Raw genomic sequence first — 19,604 nt, 5'->3', positions numbered from 1 at the left:
ATTCATACTTTATTTCCATAACTTATTCATATATTATTACCATAACCTATCCCTATGTTATAACCATAACCTATTCATATATTATTACCATAACATGTTCATATATTATTACCATAACATATCCATATTTTTTTACCATAATATATTCATATATTATTACTATAACCTATTCATATTTTATTACCATAACCTATTCATATTATTACCATAACCTATTAATATTTTATTACCATAAACTATTCATATATTATCACCATAACCTATTTATTTATTATTAACATAACCTATTAATATATTATTCCCATAACCTATTCATATTTTATTATCATAACCTATTCATATTTTATTACAATAACCTATTCATATATTATTATCATAACCTATTCATATGTTGTTACCATAGACTATTCATATATTATTATCATAGCCTATTCATATTTTATTACCATAAACTATTCATATATGATTATCATAACCTATTCATATTTTATTACCATAAACTATTCATATATTATTACAATAACCTATTCATATATTATTACCATAACCTATTCATATTTTATTATCATAACCTATTAATATTTTATTACGATAACCTATTCATATATTATTATCATAACCTATTCTTATTTTATTATCATGACCTATATATATTTTATTATCATAACCTATTCATATATTATTATCATTACCTATATATATTTTATTATCATAACCTATTCATATATTATTACCATAACCTTTTCATATATTATTACCATGACTTATTCATATTTTATTATCATAACCTATTCATATTTTATTATCATAACCTATTCATATATTATTACCATAGCCTATTTATATTTTATTATCATAACCTATTCATATATTATTACCATAACCTTTTCATATATTATTACCATGACTTATTCATATATTATTATCATAACCTATTCATATATTATTATCATAACCTATTCATATTGTTATGGAGCTGTATGAAGATGAGTCAGGGTGCATATCCGCTGGTAAGAATCTGATACATCTAGGTCAGCGTTTCACCCTACTAATAATGACAAGTGAAGTGTTAGCCATGATTTATGACTTATTTGACACGTTTTCTGAGGTTCTCATTAGCACATTTAGGTCCGAACGATTCAAACTGAAAGCTAGAATGACATAACGCTAGAATCTTAAAACATGAATTTTATTCAACATCCTTAAATTTAATATCAGACTGCAATAGGTTGGAGTGAGGTCGAATGATAAAAAAAGGAAACATCATAAAAGAAAGAAAAAAAAACAAGGTGATAAACAAACAAAAAATAATATAATAGAAAATGTATATACCATTTCCATTATGGTATGACAGTTCGGCCAAGGACAAGAAACTGGGATATTGGGATGGGGAAATCATAATAGTCACTTAAATTTATCCAATTTGACTTTCGTGTTTTATAATGTCTCCGCAAAGTTCATCATTCGCAAGATTTTTCCTGTTTGGTTTCTCCTTGGATGGGGATGCCCGTCAACATGACGATATTTTTGTTCGTTGCAACCCTCTTCTTATTCATCTTTAATATCTTCGCCGTGAACTTTCCATGATATCTATTCTCGGCTGAATGAACTCAACTCCTGTTTATTTCAGGGAAATCTGTCTATGCTGCGCTTTGGGCATTCCAGAGCATCACCGGCTCATAGCGAATTTTTGTTATTTTTTTTTTGATTCATTATTCGCTCAAACGTAAACAAAACAATCGGTCCATTTGACAACGTTCACTGCTCTCCCCCAGTCTCTTTTTCTTTTCTGTCTTTGTTTTCTTGCCTTTCAATTTTTTTATACGAACGCTATCGTTTTTCACTGTTAAAAAAAACACTCAGTTCAAAAACTGCTTTCGTCCGCTTCGATTTCACTTTTTCTTTCTCTCCCTTTCCCTTTGCATCAGCTTTGCATTTTCAGATGGAGGGAGGGGGGTGTGTGTGTGCGCCTCGAACGCTAGTGCGTTTTTTTATTTGTTATTATTATTTATAATAATAAATTTTTTTATTGAATTTAAATTCATGCTCGCCGAAGGAAAGGGGGGTGCATGCTTTCATATTTATATTTGAATTTAAATTCACCGTTCGCTGTAGGCGTTCCCTAAGAGATAAAAAAAAACTGTTTCTTATTCCGTTATGACTATTTCCCAATTTATCAACCGATATCAACCAGCCTCTCTACCAATATAACACCTCCAAGCATAACAGAAAAAAATTTTTTTCCTTATTCTCTCTTTTTTTTTTAAAAATCTGATTCGTGCTTTCGTTTATTTATTTATTTGTTTATTTATTTAATTATTTCTTAATCATGTGTTCTCGATAGGGCATCTACTACCACATTGTTCTGTCCGCTAATGTGCATGATATCTAAATTAAATTCCTGCAGCATAAGGCTCCAAGACATTAATCTTCTATTCTTGTTCTGTATCCTATTCACGTAGACCAATGGATTATGATCAGTAAATATTGGAGTAGGCGCTGAGGTCACGTATATCTCAAAGTGAATAAGGCTTGATATTAGCACTAATGCTTCCTTTTCTATCGTTGCTATTAAACTTTTTTGAATAGAAACTAACTGGATGAAGCTGCTCGTCTTCCCCCGGTTGCAATAGCACTGCTCCGATGCCTTTGTTACTGGCATCTACGGCTAAGCTAAAGGGTTGACTGAATGAAGGAGCTTTCAGTATTGGTTCTGTACTCAACGCTCGTTTTATGGTTTCGAATGCTTCCTGGCATTCCACTGATCATCTGAATTTACTGTGCTTTTTCAATAGTTCCGTCAGGAGCGCGGCGATGGTCGCAAAATCCCTACAAAACTTCCTATAGTATCCGGCCATACCTAAGAATCGCCTGGGTATATTTCAATCTCTTGGGTTTTGGCCTTTAGTGGAGCAATTCTCCCATGTCCTACCACGTGCCCTAGGTATTTTACCTCGGCCTGACAGAATTCGCTTTTCGCTAGATTTATGGTTAGCCTGGCTGATTGCAGCCTTTGGAATGCTTTCCTTATTGTTTTGACATGCTCTGCCCATGTGTCGTTATAGATCACTATGTCGTCTATGTAGGCATCTACATTTACTATCCCAGCGAGACACGCATTCATTAATCTTACAAACGTGGCCTACATTTGATTTTTGGCCCTTCCTTTCTGGTGAACTAGTAGTAGACTTCTCCCTCTCTTTCTTCTTCCCCTTCGTTGTTACAATTGCTGATGCCTTATCTTCTGATGCCTTGAATTCCCCCATGGATTCAGGCTTCATTTGGCTCGAGGGTTTGATTCGGCTTTTGGCAATGTCGTTACCTACTATCATCGCCACGCTGGTCATAGGTAAGCTACTAATGACTCCTACGATGATCTCGCCTGATATCCAATCTGATTCTAGGTAAATTTTAACTAGAGGAATTTTCATAGGCTTATCTTCTATGCCTCTAATAGTGACTGTCCTATTGGAGGTTGTTTTTATTGCCGTGGGCACGTGGTTCCTTTGCACTAAGGATTGGGATGCACCCGTGTCTCTTAGGATATTGATGGGCCTTATCTGGCTCTTTTTGTTTCGGGAAATGTATCCTCTCGACGTGAAGGGTTTATACGCCGCGTCTACATTTGCGTGTACCATCAACTGTGGTTTAGCTGGGGGATTTCGAATCTGTTTCGGGCCTCGCTTCGCCCAACAGTTTGCAGCTATGTGACCCAGCTTCTTACAGTTGAAGCATGTGATAGGTCTGGCTTCGTGTTTGAATGGCGGTTGTTTGGCTGAGAATGCCGGACTGCCCCTAAGCGCTTGTGGACCGCTTCGTTTTTCATGGAGTGGATGTCTAGGCTGATGCGATCCTGGTCTATCCATGTGGGTGAAGACATACTCGTCCGCTAATTTAGCCATGTCGAGTACGATCTCTACCTCTTTCTCGGCTAGGTGTAGCCTCATGTCTTCATGGACGCAGTTTAGAAATTCTTCTATTAATAGGAGCTGTTTCAATTTTTCAAAATCTCCCTCCACACCTTTAGAGCTACACCAACGGTTGATGAGTGCTTCTTTTCGATTTGCAAACTATATAGGCCTGGCCTTCGCTTACCGTTAACCCTTTGAATTTTTGTTGGTATACTCTTGGGACTAGTTCATACGCCTTAAAAATCACCGCCTTGACGGTTTCATAATCTGCGCAGTCCTCTGCTGGGAGCGCCGCATATGACCTTTGTGCTTTCCCATACAGAGTTGTTTGTAGTAGCATGGTCCAGCATTCCTTCGGCCAGCCCATATTAAGAGCTGTCCTTTCAAAGTGGGCGAAGTACTCGTCCACTTCAGTTTCGACTAATTTAGGGATCAGCCTTACGTGTTTCGTCACGTCGAAGCTATTCAGTCTATTCTCGTTTGTTTGGTGCCTAATGGTTAGCTCATTCATCCGCGTTTCTTGTTCAATCCTGGCTTTCTCTATCTCCATCCTAGCTAATATTTTTGCCTTCTCTAATTCTACTTCGGCTGGAGTCATAGTTGCCATTTCTGCTGGCAATTCCTCCAGCGTTTTCTGCTCAATTACCCCATTATCTACCATATGTTCCGTGATAATTCTAACTAGTGTAGTTTTTCTCATCGCTCCCTTTACTTCTAAATCTAACCTTTTCCCTACTTTTATTAACTCGTCCTTCTTGAGTTTACCAAGGCTATCCGGGGATGGCTCTTTTAGAAAACTTTCTATGCTCGCCATCTTGCCTTGTGAATCGTTCAGGGATTTTTTTTTTTATATGAGCCAATGAAAAATTCCCGGACGAGCCCCCAATTTATGTTACGGACCGGTATGAAGCTGAGTCGGGGTGGATGTCCCCTGGTAAGAATCTTATGACTGTAGGTCAGCGCTTCACCCTACGTTGTCCGTAACACAATATAAAAATGAAAATAAAATAATGACAATAATGAGTGTCGGCCACGATTTATGACTTATTTGGCACGTTGTCTGAGGTTCTCATTAGCACATTTTGTTCCGAACGATTCAAACTCAAAGCAAGAATGATACAATGCTAGAATCTTAAAACATGAATTTTATTCAACATCCTTAAATTTAATATCACACTGCAATAGGTTAGGGTGGGGTCGGATGATAAAAAAAAGAAACATCATAAAAGAAAGAAAACAAAACAAGGTGATAAACTAAAAAAAGTATATAATATAAGAGAAAATGTATATACCATTTCCATTATGGTGTGACAGTTCGGCCAAGGACAAGGAGCAGGGATATCAGGATGGGGAAATCATAATAGTCACTTAACTTTATCCAATTGGACTTTTGTGTTTCATAATGTCTCCGCAAAGTTCATCATTCACAAGATTTTTCCTGTTTGGTTTCTTCTTGGATGGGGACGCCCGTTTACATGACGCTATATATTTCTTCGCTGTGAACTTTCCATGATATCCATTCTCGGCTGAAAGAATTCAACTCCTGTTTATTTCAGGGAAATCTGTTTACGCTGCGCTTTGAGCATTTAAGAGCATCACCGGCTCATAGCGAATTTTTGTTATTTTTTTTTTTGATTCATTATTCGCTCAAACGTAAACAAAACAATCCGTCCATTTGACAACGTTCACTGCTCTCACCAGTCTCTTTTTTTTCTGTCTTTTTTTTCTTGCCTCTCAATTTTTTTTATACGAAAACTATCATTTTTCACTATTAAAAAAAACACTCAGTTCAAAAACAGCTTTCTTTATTCGTCCGCTTCGATTTCACTTTTTCTTTCTCTCCCTTTCCCTTTTCATCAGCTTCGCTGATAGTGGGCTCTCTCGCGCATTGCATTTTCAGAAGGAGAGAGGGGTGTGTGTGTACGCCTCGAATGCTAGTGCGTTTATTTATTTGTTATTATCATTTATCTATTTAAAAATTTGTTTATTGAATTTAAATTCACGCTCGCCGAAGGCAAGGGAGGGGTGCATGCTTTCATATTTACATTTGAATTTAAATTCACTGTTCGCTGTAGGCGTTCCCTAAGAGATAAGAAAACAAACTATTTCTTATTCTGTTATAACTATTTCCAATATATCAACCGATATCAACCAGCTTCTCTACCAATATAACAATATTTTATTATCATAACCTATTCATATTTTATTACCATAAACTATTCCTATATTATTCCCATAACATATTCATATATTATTATCATAACATATTCACATATTATTATCGCACAATATTCATATATTATTATCATCACCTATTCATATATTATTACCATAACCTATTAATATATTATAACCATAACCTATTTATTATTGCCATAACATATTTATATATTATCATCATAACCTATTCCTATATTATTACATACGATATTCATATATTATTATCATACCATATTCATACATTATTATCATACCCTATTCACATATTATTAACATAACCAATCCATATATAATTACAATAACCTATTCATATTTAATTACCATAACCTATTCCTATTTTATTACAAGAACCTATTTATATTGCCATAACCTATTTATATTTTATCATCATAACATACACATATTTTATTATTATAACCTATTCATATTTTATTACCATAAGCTATTCATATTTTATTACCATAGCCTATTCATATTTAATTACCATAGCCTATTCATATTTAATTACCATAGCCTATTCATATTTAATTACCATAGCCTATTCATATTTAATTACCATAGCCTATTCATATTTTATTACCATAGCCTATTCATATTTAATTACCATAGCCTATTCATATTTTATTACCATAGCCTATTCATATTTAATTACCATAGCCTATTCATGTTTTATTACCATAACCCATTCATATTTTATTATGATAATAAATTTATATTTTATCATCATAACCTATTCATATTTTATTATCATAACCTATTCATATTTTATTATCATAACCTATTCATATTTTATTATCATAAGCTATTCATATTTTATTATCATAACCTATTCATATTTTATTACCATAGCCTATTCATATTTTATTATCATAACCTATTCATATTTTATTACCATAGTCTATTCATATTTTATTATCATAAGCTATTCATATTTTATTATGATAATCAATTTATATTTTATTATCATAAGCTATTCATATTTTATTACCATAGTCTATTCATATTTTATTATCATAACCTATTCATATTTTATTATGATAATCAATTCATAATTTTATTATCATAACCTATTCATATTTTATTATCATAAGCTATTCATATTTTATTATCATAACCTATTCATATTTTATTACCATAGCCTATTCATATTTTATTATCATAACCTATTCATATTTTATTACCATAGTCTATTCATATTTTATTACCATAACCTATTCATATTTTATTATGATAATCAATTTATATTTTATTATCATAACCTATTCATATTTTATTATCATAACCTATTAATATTTTATTACCAAAACCTCTTCATATTTTATTGCCATAACCTATTAATATTTAATTACCATAACCTCTTCATATATTATTATACGAACCTATTCATATATTATTACCATAAACTGATCATATTTTATTACCACAACCAAATTATATTTTATTACGATAACCCATTCATATTTTATTACCATAAACTATTCATATTTTATTACCATAACCTATACATATTGTATTATCATAACCTATTAATATTTTTATCATAACCTATTACTATATTATTACCATAAAATACTCAAATATTTTTTATCATAACCTAATTATATTTTATTACCACAACCTATTCATATTTTATTACCATAACCTATTCATATATTATTGTCATAACCTATTCATATATTATTACTATAACCTATTCCGATATTATTATCATAACTAAGTGATATTTTTAACATAACCTATTCATATTTTATTATCATAACCTATTCATAGTTTATTATGATAACCAATTCATATTTTATTATCATAACCAATTCATATTTTATTACCATAACATGTTCATATTTTATTTCCATAACCTATTTATATCTTATACCATAACCGTTTAATATTTTATTACCATAATATATGCATATTTTATTACCATAACCTATACATATATTATTGTAATAGCCTTTTCATATATTATTACCGTAACCTATTCCGATATTAATACCATAACATATTCATATATTATTACCATAACTTATTCATATTTTATTATCATAGCCTATTCATATATTATTACTATAACATTGTCATATTTTATTACCATTACCTATTCATATTTTATTATCATAACCTATTCATATTTTATTACCGTAATCTTTTCATATTTTATTATCATAACCTATTCATATTGTATAGCCATAACCTGATCATATAATGTTATCATAACCTATTCATTTTTAATTAACATAACCTATTTATATTTTATTAACACAACCTATTCATATCTTATTATCATAACCTATTAATATTTTATTACCATCACTTCTTCATATGATATTATCATAAGCTATTCTTATGTTATTATGATAACCTATTCATATATTAATACCATATCCTATTCATATTTTATTACCATAACCGATAAATATTTTATTACCATAACCTATTCATATTTTATTACCATGACCTATTCATATTTTATTACCATAACCTATTCATATTTTATTACCATAACCTAATGATATTTTATTACCATAATATATTCATATTTTATTACCAAAACCTATTCATATTTTATTACCATAACCCATTCATATTTTATTATCATAACCTATTCATATATTTTTATCATAACCTTTTCAAAATTTATTACCATAACCTATTCATATTTTATTACCATAACCTATACATATATTATTGTCATAACCTATTCCGATATTATTATCATAACCTATTTATATTTTTTACATTAACCTATTCATATATTATTACCATAAGCTATTCATATTTTATTACCATAACCTATTCATAATTTATTATCATAACCTATTCATAATTTATTATCATAACCTATTCATAATTTATTATCATAACCTATTCATATTTTATTACCATAACCTATTCATATATAATTATCATAACCTATTCATATATAATTATCATAACCTATTCATATATAATTATCATAACCTATACATATTTTATTATCATAACCTATTCATATTTTATGATCATTACCTATTTATATTTTATTATCATAACCTATTCATAGTTTATTACCATAATCTATTCATCTTTCATTTAACCAAGCGGTCCACCCAACGCACGTGAGATCTGATTACAAGGGTCTAAACACTAGAGCAACATTCTCTCATAAGGTCTTCAGTATTGGGTACTTGTGCTTGCCACTTGATGTTTAAAATACGTCTCAAGCATTTTTGGTGAAATCGTTCAAGCTATTTAATATGCCTGTATGCAATGTCCATGTTCCTTGATCGATATTAATAGATGAATCATGGTTATTAACCTTCATCATAGCACTATCATGTCCTTTATAAACATATTTAAATATGTATTTTATACTCTTGACTGAAGAGCAGATTTCTAAGTTAATATGAGCTCGATATTTTCTCAGAAGAAATTTGTTGAAAGGGACTATGTATCTATTATCAACAGTAAAATTACCGACTTGAACTGAGTCACCATTATTTGCACGCTTGTAAGCTGGGTATCCATCAATGTTTTCTGCTGTTTCTTCTCTAAATGCCTTGGAATTTTTTTTTGCATAATCCTTTACTCATACAAGGAGAATTAGGATTAACTGCACCACATGGACCATGTACCATTAAAGATTTAACTAAATCACGAAGCTCTGGATCTTCAGGTCCAGGTATTTCTGCTGACACAATTGCATCAATTTGTTGAACTGTTCTGATCTTATCCTGATCTCGCAGCATTATGATCATGTGGCAGTGTGGTAGCCTCCTTTTTTGAAATTCAATAACATAAACATATGCAACAGGAGTTCCCAATACATGTCTGTCTTTAATGTCTTTCAAAAGTTCAATTAGTGACATTAAATTTGAACTCAACCTCAGATCAAAAGTCTCAAACACAAATCCAACTGTTCTCTTCTCTCTGCACTTTCCACACGCCCAAAATAAAGAAGACGGCTCTTTTATAGAGAGACCCAACCACATCTCATTTGCATACCCCCTCCTCCCTCTCGTCACATCACGTGATCATCAGTCCATAAATACCAAGTGGTGGCCATTTTTATTTTCTCTTTTTTTTCTTTCCTAACATGAGCCGCACGATGCATGAGGTAAGGTTCTTTACTTTTAACCGCATGCCCCCTTGATCTCTAAGATCAATAATTAGTATTATAGTCCACCATCCACGCTGGGCGTCTTTGTACACGGTGCGATCGTCGAAGAGGCTCTTCTGCAGACAGCATCAACCTCTCCTTCCTCTGATGGCAAGGAGACTCTCCGTATATCTAAAATGTGATGAGGCATTCCATCGTCAATCGCTACCTTGTTTTTGGAGAGTACTTCAGTCACTGAACATTTTCCCCAGCGAGTCGTGCAACGAGAATTGGGTGGTTTCACCCACACCTCTTCACCAACTGCGATGTCCATGCAGGCTTGTTCTTCTCTCTGTGTTACAGCCAATGGATGTCGCCATTCATAAAAATAATAGACCAGTGTGGCACTGAATTTTCGTCTTGACCAAAAAACTGCTTCTTGGGGCGAAATCTGGCTTCTTGATGCCACAGCTTTTATAATTCCATTTCCACTTGGACGGTATGCAGCTCTAAAATATAGCCCTACATTCCACTTCGCACATAAGTCTCTAAAAACTTCAGAGCGGAAAGACGTACCATATCCTATTCATATTCATATCCACCAAACCTCTTCTACTGGCCCCCTTTCCATAAAAACCTCCTCAACAACTCTCTTTACCTCTTCTGCTGTTTCATTCTTGATTTTCCGCCATATCGCTACTCTCCCAGGCCCACAATCTATTATAGTTACATGCGGTTCATGTTGATAATGTGTGATGTCAATGGCCAATCTCTGCCAATTCTCTTCAACATGCAGTTCCCCTTTTTCATGTCTAGCCGGTGCAGGGTCAATTGATTGGCATTCCCTACATTGTTCCACCACCTTTTGGACGTCTTGTATTGTGACATACAGGTTTACTTTTCTTGCCAGGTAAAAGGTCCGTTCCTTTCCAAAATGATGCAGGTTATGCAGGTCTTTTAAATTCTCTACTGCACAACATGCTGGAGCCCCGTCTCTTTCCTTGTGTAGCCAGGCTTTCTTGACTCTTGTCAGCCCATCTGCTTTATTTTTTTGTGACGGAACTAAAGTAATAATTACCTTTAGTTCGAATTCTCAAACCAAGTCTCCCAGCACTCCAAGTCTACGCTTGATAAGCATCTCCGCTGCTCCTTTTGTTTTGATCCGCTTATCACCAGACAGCTCCAATTTAACCCACGACACCACTGTTGCAAAGTCTGTTTTAATGTTCACTATCTGTAGCCCCAATTTTAGAGCCAAATTGATGCCTTTCATCACAGCATCGAGTTCCGCAACATTGATATGGGCGCTATCATCCTTTTCAGCATCTTCAACAGCCACTTCTCCTATTTCCAATAATATCCCTAATGCTACACTGCTAGCATCAGTCCATATCACCCCTTCATGACCCTCCTTTACATGCCATTCTCCTTTCACAGGGTCCATTTTTCACTTCTGCAATGACTTCTTGTATCATGAGAAGCAGTTTTTGATCAACTGCATCTTTCCAACTGTCTGTCCCAGTCTGCCTTTTAATAAAATTGCACGCAGTTCGCAGCCATCCAGCTATTGGGTAGTGGCCAACCAGCTTTCCACATATAGAGAAAAGCTCTCTCTTGGCTAGGTCAACCTTGGCTTCAGAGATCTCATTTCCTCGCCCAAACATCAATTTTCCTGCCTTATTGTTCTGTAGTCGAAATCCCAAAGCCATTCCGTTTTCTAGTGACTCAGGCGGTTTTGTCGTCAGTCCATATGCTTTGATATGCTCTCTCACCCTTTCCGCAGTCACCTCTGTTTCGTCCACTAGTACATCGTCGATGTAAGAGCCGGTGCCTCTCTTCACTGCATCGTCTTTGGCTAATACTGTCTTAAGAACTGCCGTCATTATCTTTGGTGCGGAGTTCAGACCAAATCCTAATCTGGTCAGACAATAAACTTGACCTTTGTACTCTACCAATTGATACTTCCACAATTTCTCATCCACATGAAGTTGGAGGTAGGCTGACTTCAGGTCCACAATTTTAGTTGCCTGCTTCATCCTCCTCCATTTCCTTATGACTTCTTCACAAACGTCGATTCCGTCCTTTGTGTGACAAGCGACAAACTTGTTCACTCACGGAAATCCAACCCTGGCCTAACTTTCTTCTTAATAGGTTGGACCACAGCCATGAGGGGCAAAATTCCTTCAACTTTCCTTGACCACGGCATTAATATTCCTTCATCTATCCATCTCTCAACTTCGTTTTCAAACTGCGGCTCCGCAGCTCCTTTCAGTGTGCTTTTGTCGCAGCTGACCCGATTCGTCAATATAGGTGGCTCCGCGGTCCATCACCATTCTACCATCCATTTTTTGCCATCGAAGCAGGCTCGAAAGTCATCATCCTCAATCAGACATGGTCGGGGTTTCGACGGTTGGTTGGTATCACCCCTGGTTACACTTCCTGTTATACTTGGTGCACTCTGATTGCCAAACTTCACCTGGCCTTTAGCAATAGTAGCTCCTCCCGGTCGGTCTATCGCATACAGGCCCAGCACCACATCAATTCCTGCAACCAGTCTATCCAGCACGATCACTCTTAGCCGCAATGCCATATTCCTTACTACAATCTCCGCATCGGCCTCTCCACAGCATTCCACTTCTCTGCCATCCACCGCTCTAACGTTGCTGGTTCCATTCCAAGAGTTGGCGACGCTCGTAGTAATAAGTGTTGTACATCCAGTATCAACAAGAGCTCTAGCCCTCTTTCCATTGATTGTGATCACTAACTATGGCAACAAACTCTCATACGCCTGTTCAGTATAAAAGGGGTGACTACTGGCGCAATAGCACCCCTTTACTCGTTTCCCGGAAGCGAAGGGCAATTCCTGCTAATGTGCCCTACTTGGCCACACCGAAAACAGATAATGTCTGGCCGCGGCTCCCTACAGTCTCTCATCAGGTGTGGTCCTTGACATCAAAAGCATTTACCGGTAAATCCACAGCCTTGCTTCATCACTGGTCACTCCTTTCTGCTTGCCACAGCGGTCGCGACCGTCCCCAGCTCACCGGGCTGTTTCGCCAAAACTCTAGCATGACTTAGAATCTCCTCCACCTCCATGGTTTCAATATCAGTAAGTCGTTGCAGTTCCATGGAGATGCGATCAGGGAAACCAGTTACAAGCACCAGCTTTACAGTCTTCTCAAGGCTGTGCCCCCCATATCCAGCAAATCCTGCTAGTCGCCTTATCTCTGCCACGTACACGTCCACAGACTCCCCAGTCCAGGTGACTCTTTTGAGCTTGTTGTAAACCTCAAACGCGCTCTCAGAAAATGCGGTCTTTAACCGGTTTTCGATGCTCTCAGCAATGGCCTGATCCATCTCTCCCATTTCTAGATAGACCACTAGAGCACTTCCTTCCAAATACATTGGTATTAACATGGCTACATCCTCGATCTTCTGCAGCCTTGCCACCAACTACGTAATCACGTCACCTTCTCCAGTAAATGGTCTCAGGATATCGCTGCTCAATCTTACTCGGTCACCCATTTTTGTCACTGCGCTGAAATAGCTTGACGTTAAATTTGAACTCAACCTCAGATCAAAAGTCTCAAACTCAAATCCAACTGTTCTCTTCTCTCTGCACTTTCCACACGCCCAAAATAAAGAAGACGGCTCTTTTATAGAGAGACCCAACCACATCTCATTTGCATACCCCCTCCCCCCTCTCGTCACATCATGTGATCATCAGTCCATAAATATCAGGGGGCGGCCATTTTTATTTTCTCTTTTTTTTTCTTTCCTAACACGAGCCACACGATGCATGAGGTAAGGTTCTTTACTTTTAACCACAGTTAGATGTACATGATACACACGTGATATTAAGTCAGGTCGATTTTGTGAAAGTTATGATGACCCCAAGTTGTTTAATATGGATTACATGTATAGGTAAGAAATAGGTCTGGCTTTCCATATTTACAGAAAACTGCTGTTGCATCTTGATACAGTTGTTGAAGATTCCTAGGACTTCCTGTAAATGAAGATGGTAGAATAACTGGTACACCAGGATCGCCATCTTCATTCCTTGCTAAATGATCCATTAAACCAGAATATTGAGCAGCTCTTAGTTGACTTTGATGGCTTTTAATGAAGTTCAATCTGCACCCTTCAACTTTCACATATGCATCAACTACATATTGTTGGAATAGTTTACCAGATCTATGGATAATACTGAATGAATCTCTAATTGCAAGGCGATAACTGTAATACTCTTGCATTGTCAATTTATTGTGAACTCTTGTTTGCTGTTCTGGCCTATGTTGCATGTTTATGTGCCAGCCTTGTTCACCATTTGGAAACAATATGGGATATATCATGGGGTTCAATTGGCAAGACAGATAAGAAATTCGGTGTTTTGGTTGAGAATGTGGGTAAACAATAATATCTCTGTTAGCAAGTGTAGCACCATCCTCACCAACAAATGCTATACATATTTAGTTGTTTATTGGATTGTTAAATCTTTTGATATCTGGACCAGCGGTGAAATGCATCGAAACTCTCCTTGGCTTTACATTTTCCCTTATAGCACGTGCTTCCTCTTCTAATTCGATGGCCCTCATATTTTTATAAGCTTGGGCATAAGGATTATTCTCCATAACTGTAGCTATGGTTTCAAAGACACTTTGGATACATTTATTATTTTCTGGTAAATTACACCGGAGTTGATTTGCTTCAGATGAGTCCAAGATGTAAATTTGTCCATATTTTCTCTCCTCTTCATTATTTGGGTGCAGAGTACTGGAATAATGATAGGTTTGACCTTGTAAGCGAAAACAATAGGGGCCTCTTCCAGGAGGGCGGACAATATTTGCTCCAAATGATGCAAATGAAAATGATGAGTTGTAATTGCGTATATTAGATCTGAAATTAAACGCTTCTTGGTCATTACCTTCGAGTAACCTTTGGAGTTGAGGAGAATAATCTTGTAAGGGAGGAAGAGAAACTTTTACTTTTTGACAACAATTCAATGCTTCTCCTCGAAATCTAAGTGCTCTACAAAATGAGCAAATCAAACTCATGTCACCTACAAAATAATACGGGATATTTTGTCTTTCTGCTTCATTTCATAGTTTTTTCGTTCCCGTTGCCTAGCTCTTTCATTTTGCAGATAAAGTTGTCTGTCTTCTTCAATCATGTTATTTATTTGCTGTCTCAATATGTTTCTCCTTTGCAATCTGATATTATCCCTTTCTTCAGCTGCTGACGTCTTCGTCTTTGTCGTTCTCTTGCTGCACATCTTGTATCTTCCAATGTAGTGGTAGTGATTTGGTTCATTCTGTGTGAAAATTTAATTGTTCTTAATAAAAAAAAAATTATAAATAAAGATTTTGATATGAAAAATAAATGTTTCTATAATGAAATAAAATTCAATATAAATGTTTAAAATGAAAATAAATATTTCTTAATTAATGAAACCATTTTTTTATATTAAAAATCATTAGTGTGTAATTTTAAGAGGGAATTTAAATCAATATTTTTATAATTTAGCTCTGTAAAAAGGATATCTAGATGATATCTAGCTGAATTATATAAATTATTTAATAATAAATTATTCCCTCTCGTAACATTTATTGGTGCTTCTACACTTTGTCGCCGAAAAAAAAGATGCCATGTTTTTCAGCGCACCTGCTGCCAGAATCCAAGAGAGATATCAGTATTTTAAAGTGTAGAAACTATTTTATTTATTCAATAAATATATTGAAGTAAAAGTGTAGAAGCACCTATTTTGGCTTTGATTAAAGAACTGTACACGCTTTCCAGTTATTTCATGATTCGGTCATAGTTTAAAGTACTGATGTCTTCCTCGGATTCTGACAGCAGATGTGCTCAAAAACATAGCGTTTTTTTTTTCGGTTACAAAGTGTAGAAGCATACATTTATTTGTGAACATGTTATTTTCTTTTGGTGAATAACTTAGTAATTTTATTTCAATAAATTATATCTTGAATTTTGTAAAATATACGAAAAATGTAAAAATTGAGAATAAATATTTGTTTAAATCCTAAGTACTGAAATAAAGTGTTTATTTGATATTAAATAAGTTAAGTTGCGTAATTTTTAAAAGTCAATATTTTTTCTAATTTATCTCTATAAATAAGGGATGGCTAGATTAAAAGTTAAGTATTCTAATGGCCGTTTTTAAAATTGCCGAAAGTAATTTAATTATTTTAAATATTTACAGTAAAAGGATCAAAAATGTTAAAAACTTACGCCGGATTAAATATTTAGTTTCTGATCATCAAAATAAGCTGATAACAATCATTTAATGCTGGATGACTTATCCACAAGTCAGTAAACTTTGTTGAAGCAAAGCTCTGTTTTTGTTGTTGCCGATGGTGTTGTTTGTTTACGGTTAAATGAATAACGAAATTTCACCAAGTTACACTGGTTTAGTAGACAATTTTGTGATTTATATAGTGTAAAAAAAAATTAATTTTCCCTTAAAATCCAATGACTGCTCAGTCGAGGAAAGGAAGCAATGTGCACCTACCTTAAGTTGCAGAAGAATTGCCCCCTTCCGCGACGTGACAGTCAGTTAACAATTGCTAGCCAGCAAAGCTTAGGTAATCAAAGAATAGCTTTCCGGCACCAGCCACAAATGCATCTGAAAAAAAAAACTTGACCACTGGGAAGAATCTCCCTTTAAATAACCAAAAGGTCATGTGATTAACTGTCACCTGACCTGTGGAAAAATAGCTTTAAAAAGGCAGAGAAGGCAAGACAATCTCTTTTTTGTTAGTAAGCAAGGTAAGTGCACACCGCTCTCCCTCTCTTGAGCAATCATTAATCCACCCCCCTTTTTTTTCACACATTCCCCAGGAAAGAAAAAAAAAGAAAATGAAGGAAAACAAAAAATATAAGGCATGCACTTACTCAAGGAAGTTAACCTGTTAGTATAATTTTTTGGTTATTTTTTTGTTGGTTACTTATTCAGGGAGGAGGCTAGTCTACCTCGCCACCGTCTCCAGGGTGCACAACTTGGACAATACCATTTCTGTCTGGCAGGAGGTGGAGACTCGATTCCCACACACTGGAAGTGACACCAGTCATCACATCTGTCGCAACAAATCATGTCCTGATCACCTTGTGGAGAACCGCATATAGGACAAAGCCAAATTACTTCGTTGGCAGGTATTGATTGAGAAGGAATAACGTTAATCCCATCCTCAGGCCTATCAACAGGTGCAGGTATGGATCCATCTTGATCCTCTCCACTTAAGGATAATTCAAGAGGGAATAGGTTTTCTAACGAGTGGATACGCACCGCATCACCCCCCTCTTTTACCCTTGCTGACCTGACTACCCCATCGTCTCCGTAAAACATCTCCAAAATGATCCCAAGAACCTAAAACGGCCTAGGCTTATGTGGGCTCCTCACCACTACCACATCTCCAACCTTTAATCTGTTTTGGAAGGGCACTCTAGAACGCCCCTGGGGTTTCTCCCAGAGGCTCAACAGGTACTCATTATACCACAGAGTGCGGAAACTCTCCAGGCACTGGTCCTGAAACTGCATGGTCCTGAGCAGCCTTTCTCGGCTGGGTGGGAGGTGGGAGGCAAAATCCTCATCGTTCAGATCTAAAAGCAACCCAGGACTCTTATTAGGCCGCAAAAACGTTACTGCCTCTAACTCTTTCTCTGGCGGTTATTGATAGCTCTTTGGATATCCGATATGACGGTAAGTAAAGAAAAATAATCCATCTCACCTCTACCAACCACCTTGTAAAGACAATTCTTAATTGTCTGGATACTCCTCCCAAACACCTCCCACCCAAGGTGAGTAAAGTGGAATGGGGCAGAACTTAATAGAACAGGAGGCAAACTTCTGTTGGTAATCATGGTTTAGCATCAACCTTTTAAACAATCGACCGCCTCCTACGAAAGTTTTAGCATTATCACCGTAGATGGTAGACGGGATGCCATACAGGTTCGTGAACCGTACCAATGCCTACAGATAGGCCAACACACTCATGTCAGGTAGCACTTCGATGTGTATAGCTCTGACACTGAGACACGTGAAGATCAGTAGATACATTTTCAACTCCTTACCACCTTGCCTAACCCAAAGGTGACCGGTGAAATCCACTCCCGTATGCTTGAAGGGAACTTCCAGTTCAATACGGGATACGGGTAGGTTAGCTACATTGGGTGGCAAGACTTGTCTGGCATTGTACCTTCGGCACAGTGTGCATGAAGTAAGGATCGTCTTCACTGCCTGTCTGCCTTTTGGCACCCAGTAGCTAAAGTGGACGCAATCCCTAAGTGCTGGCACTTAGCATGTGTATCCATTATGATAAGCTTGGTAATCGGGTGACTCTTTGCCAACAGAATAGGGTGTTTAACCTCCCTGCTAAACTGGAGAGATCTACCAATTCTGCCACCTGACCTGATTAGACCTTCATCATCAATAAACAAATCAAGGTCCCGCACCAACCCAGGTACCATCTTGCCCGAGGGATCTAGCAAAAAATCCAGTTCCTCAGCATATATCTGGCGTTGCATCGTCTGCATAAGCAAAACTGCTGCCAGTTTTTCACTGTGAACTTCTAACCGACGCAAGCAATTGATAAATTTCAGGACTAAGGAAGTCACTTTTAAGAGTTTATTAAATGAAGAGAACCTATTCAGGGGCAGAACAGTAGGTGTTTCCTCTCCATGGAGGATCGCAGCATTCCAAGACACATGAGCTATACCTTGGCTGCGTTTGTTGAGGCATGGCAAGTCTTGAGTAGCCCAAGGAGTGCTGCCGCCACTCAACCAACCTGGACCATAACACCAGAATTGGAAGCAGGTTTTGAACCTTTCCAGCGTCATTCCCCTTGTGATCAAATCAGCGGGGTTCTCTGCCGTTGAAATGTACCGAAATGAGGGATACAAGCTGAGAGTGGCTTCCAATTCAACGCTCATCTGCTGGATATCCTTTAGCCTATTTCGGGTAAACAGGTTCTTGCTCGCAATGGTCTCCGAGATAAGCCAAGAGAGGACCACTTGAGAATCTGTGGCCACGTGAATTTCAGAAAGAATGAATCCTCCAAAGTTTCTTAGAATCGTAGGTAGGCACTTCATGGCAAGGAACACAGCCATGAGCTCCAGAGTAGGAAGTGTTTTCTTTTTCAAAGGAGCCACCCTAGCTTTGGCAAATACCAAACAAGATCGACACTTCTGAAGCACATATGCCGCGAACCCATAGACTTCCGGGGAGGCGTCACAAAATAGGAAGAGTTCGCCAGGTTCACTCTCACTGAGTGCCCTATGGGAAAAAGAAATGGTCCCCAATCCAGAAAGATCTGAAGAAAATTTCTTCCATAAGGAAAAAAATTCAGGTGGAACCAGCATATCCTACCCTAATCCTTTCTCCCAAA

The 19,604-nt window shown here is 36.3% G+C and overlaps 1 protein-coding gene across 1 annotated transcript; it reads right to left on the bottom strand.

The window, feature by feature from the left end:
* Positions 1-18,450: 18,450 nt before the first annotated feature.
* On the bottom strand, positions 18,451-19,326 carry LOC145243733 (uncharacterized). Its single transcript, XM_080106782.1, has one exon. The coding sequence runs from the start codon at positions 19,324-19,326 to the stop codon at positions 18,451-18,453; it is 876 nt and encodes a 291-aa protein (XP_079962908.1).
* Between the last annotated feature and the right edge of the window lie 278 nt (positions 19,327-19,604).

The sequence above is a fragment of the Euprymna scolopes genome, chromosome 22, assembly GCF_053919585.1.
Source record: "Euprymna scolopes isolate OS-2025 chromosome 22, ASM5391958v1, whole genome shotgun sequence".
NCBI classification, from domain to species: Eukaryota; Metazoa; Mollusca; class Cephalopoda; order Sepiida; family Sepiolidae; genus Euprymna; species Euprymna scolopes.
This window is presented reverse-complemented; position numbering and strand designations above follow the sequence as displayed.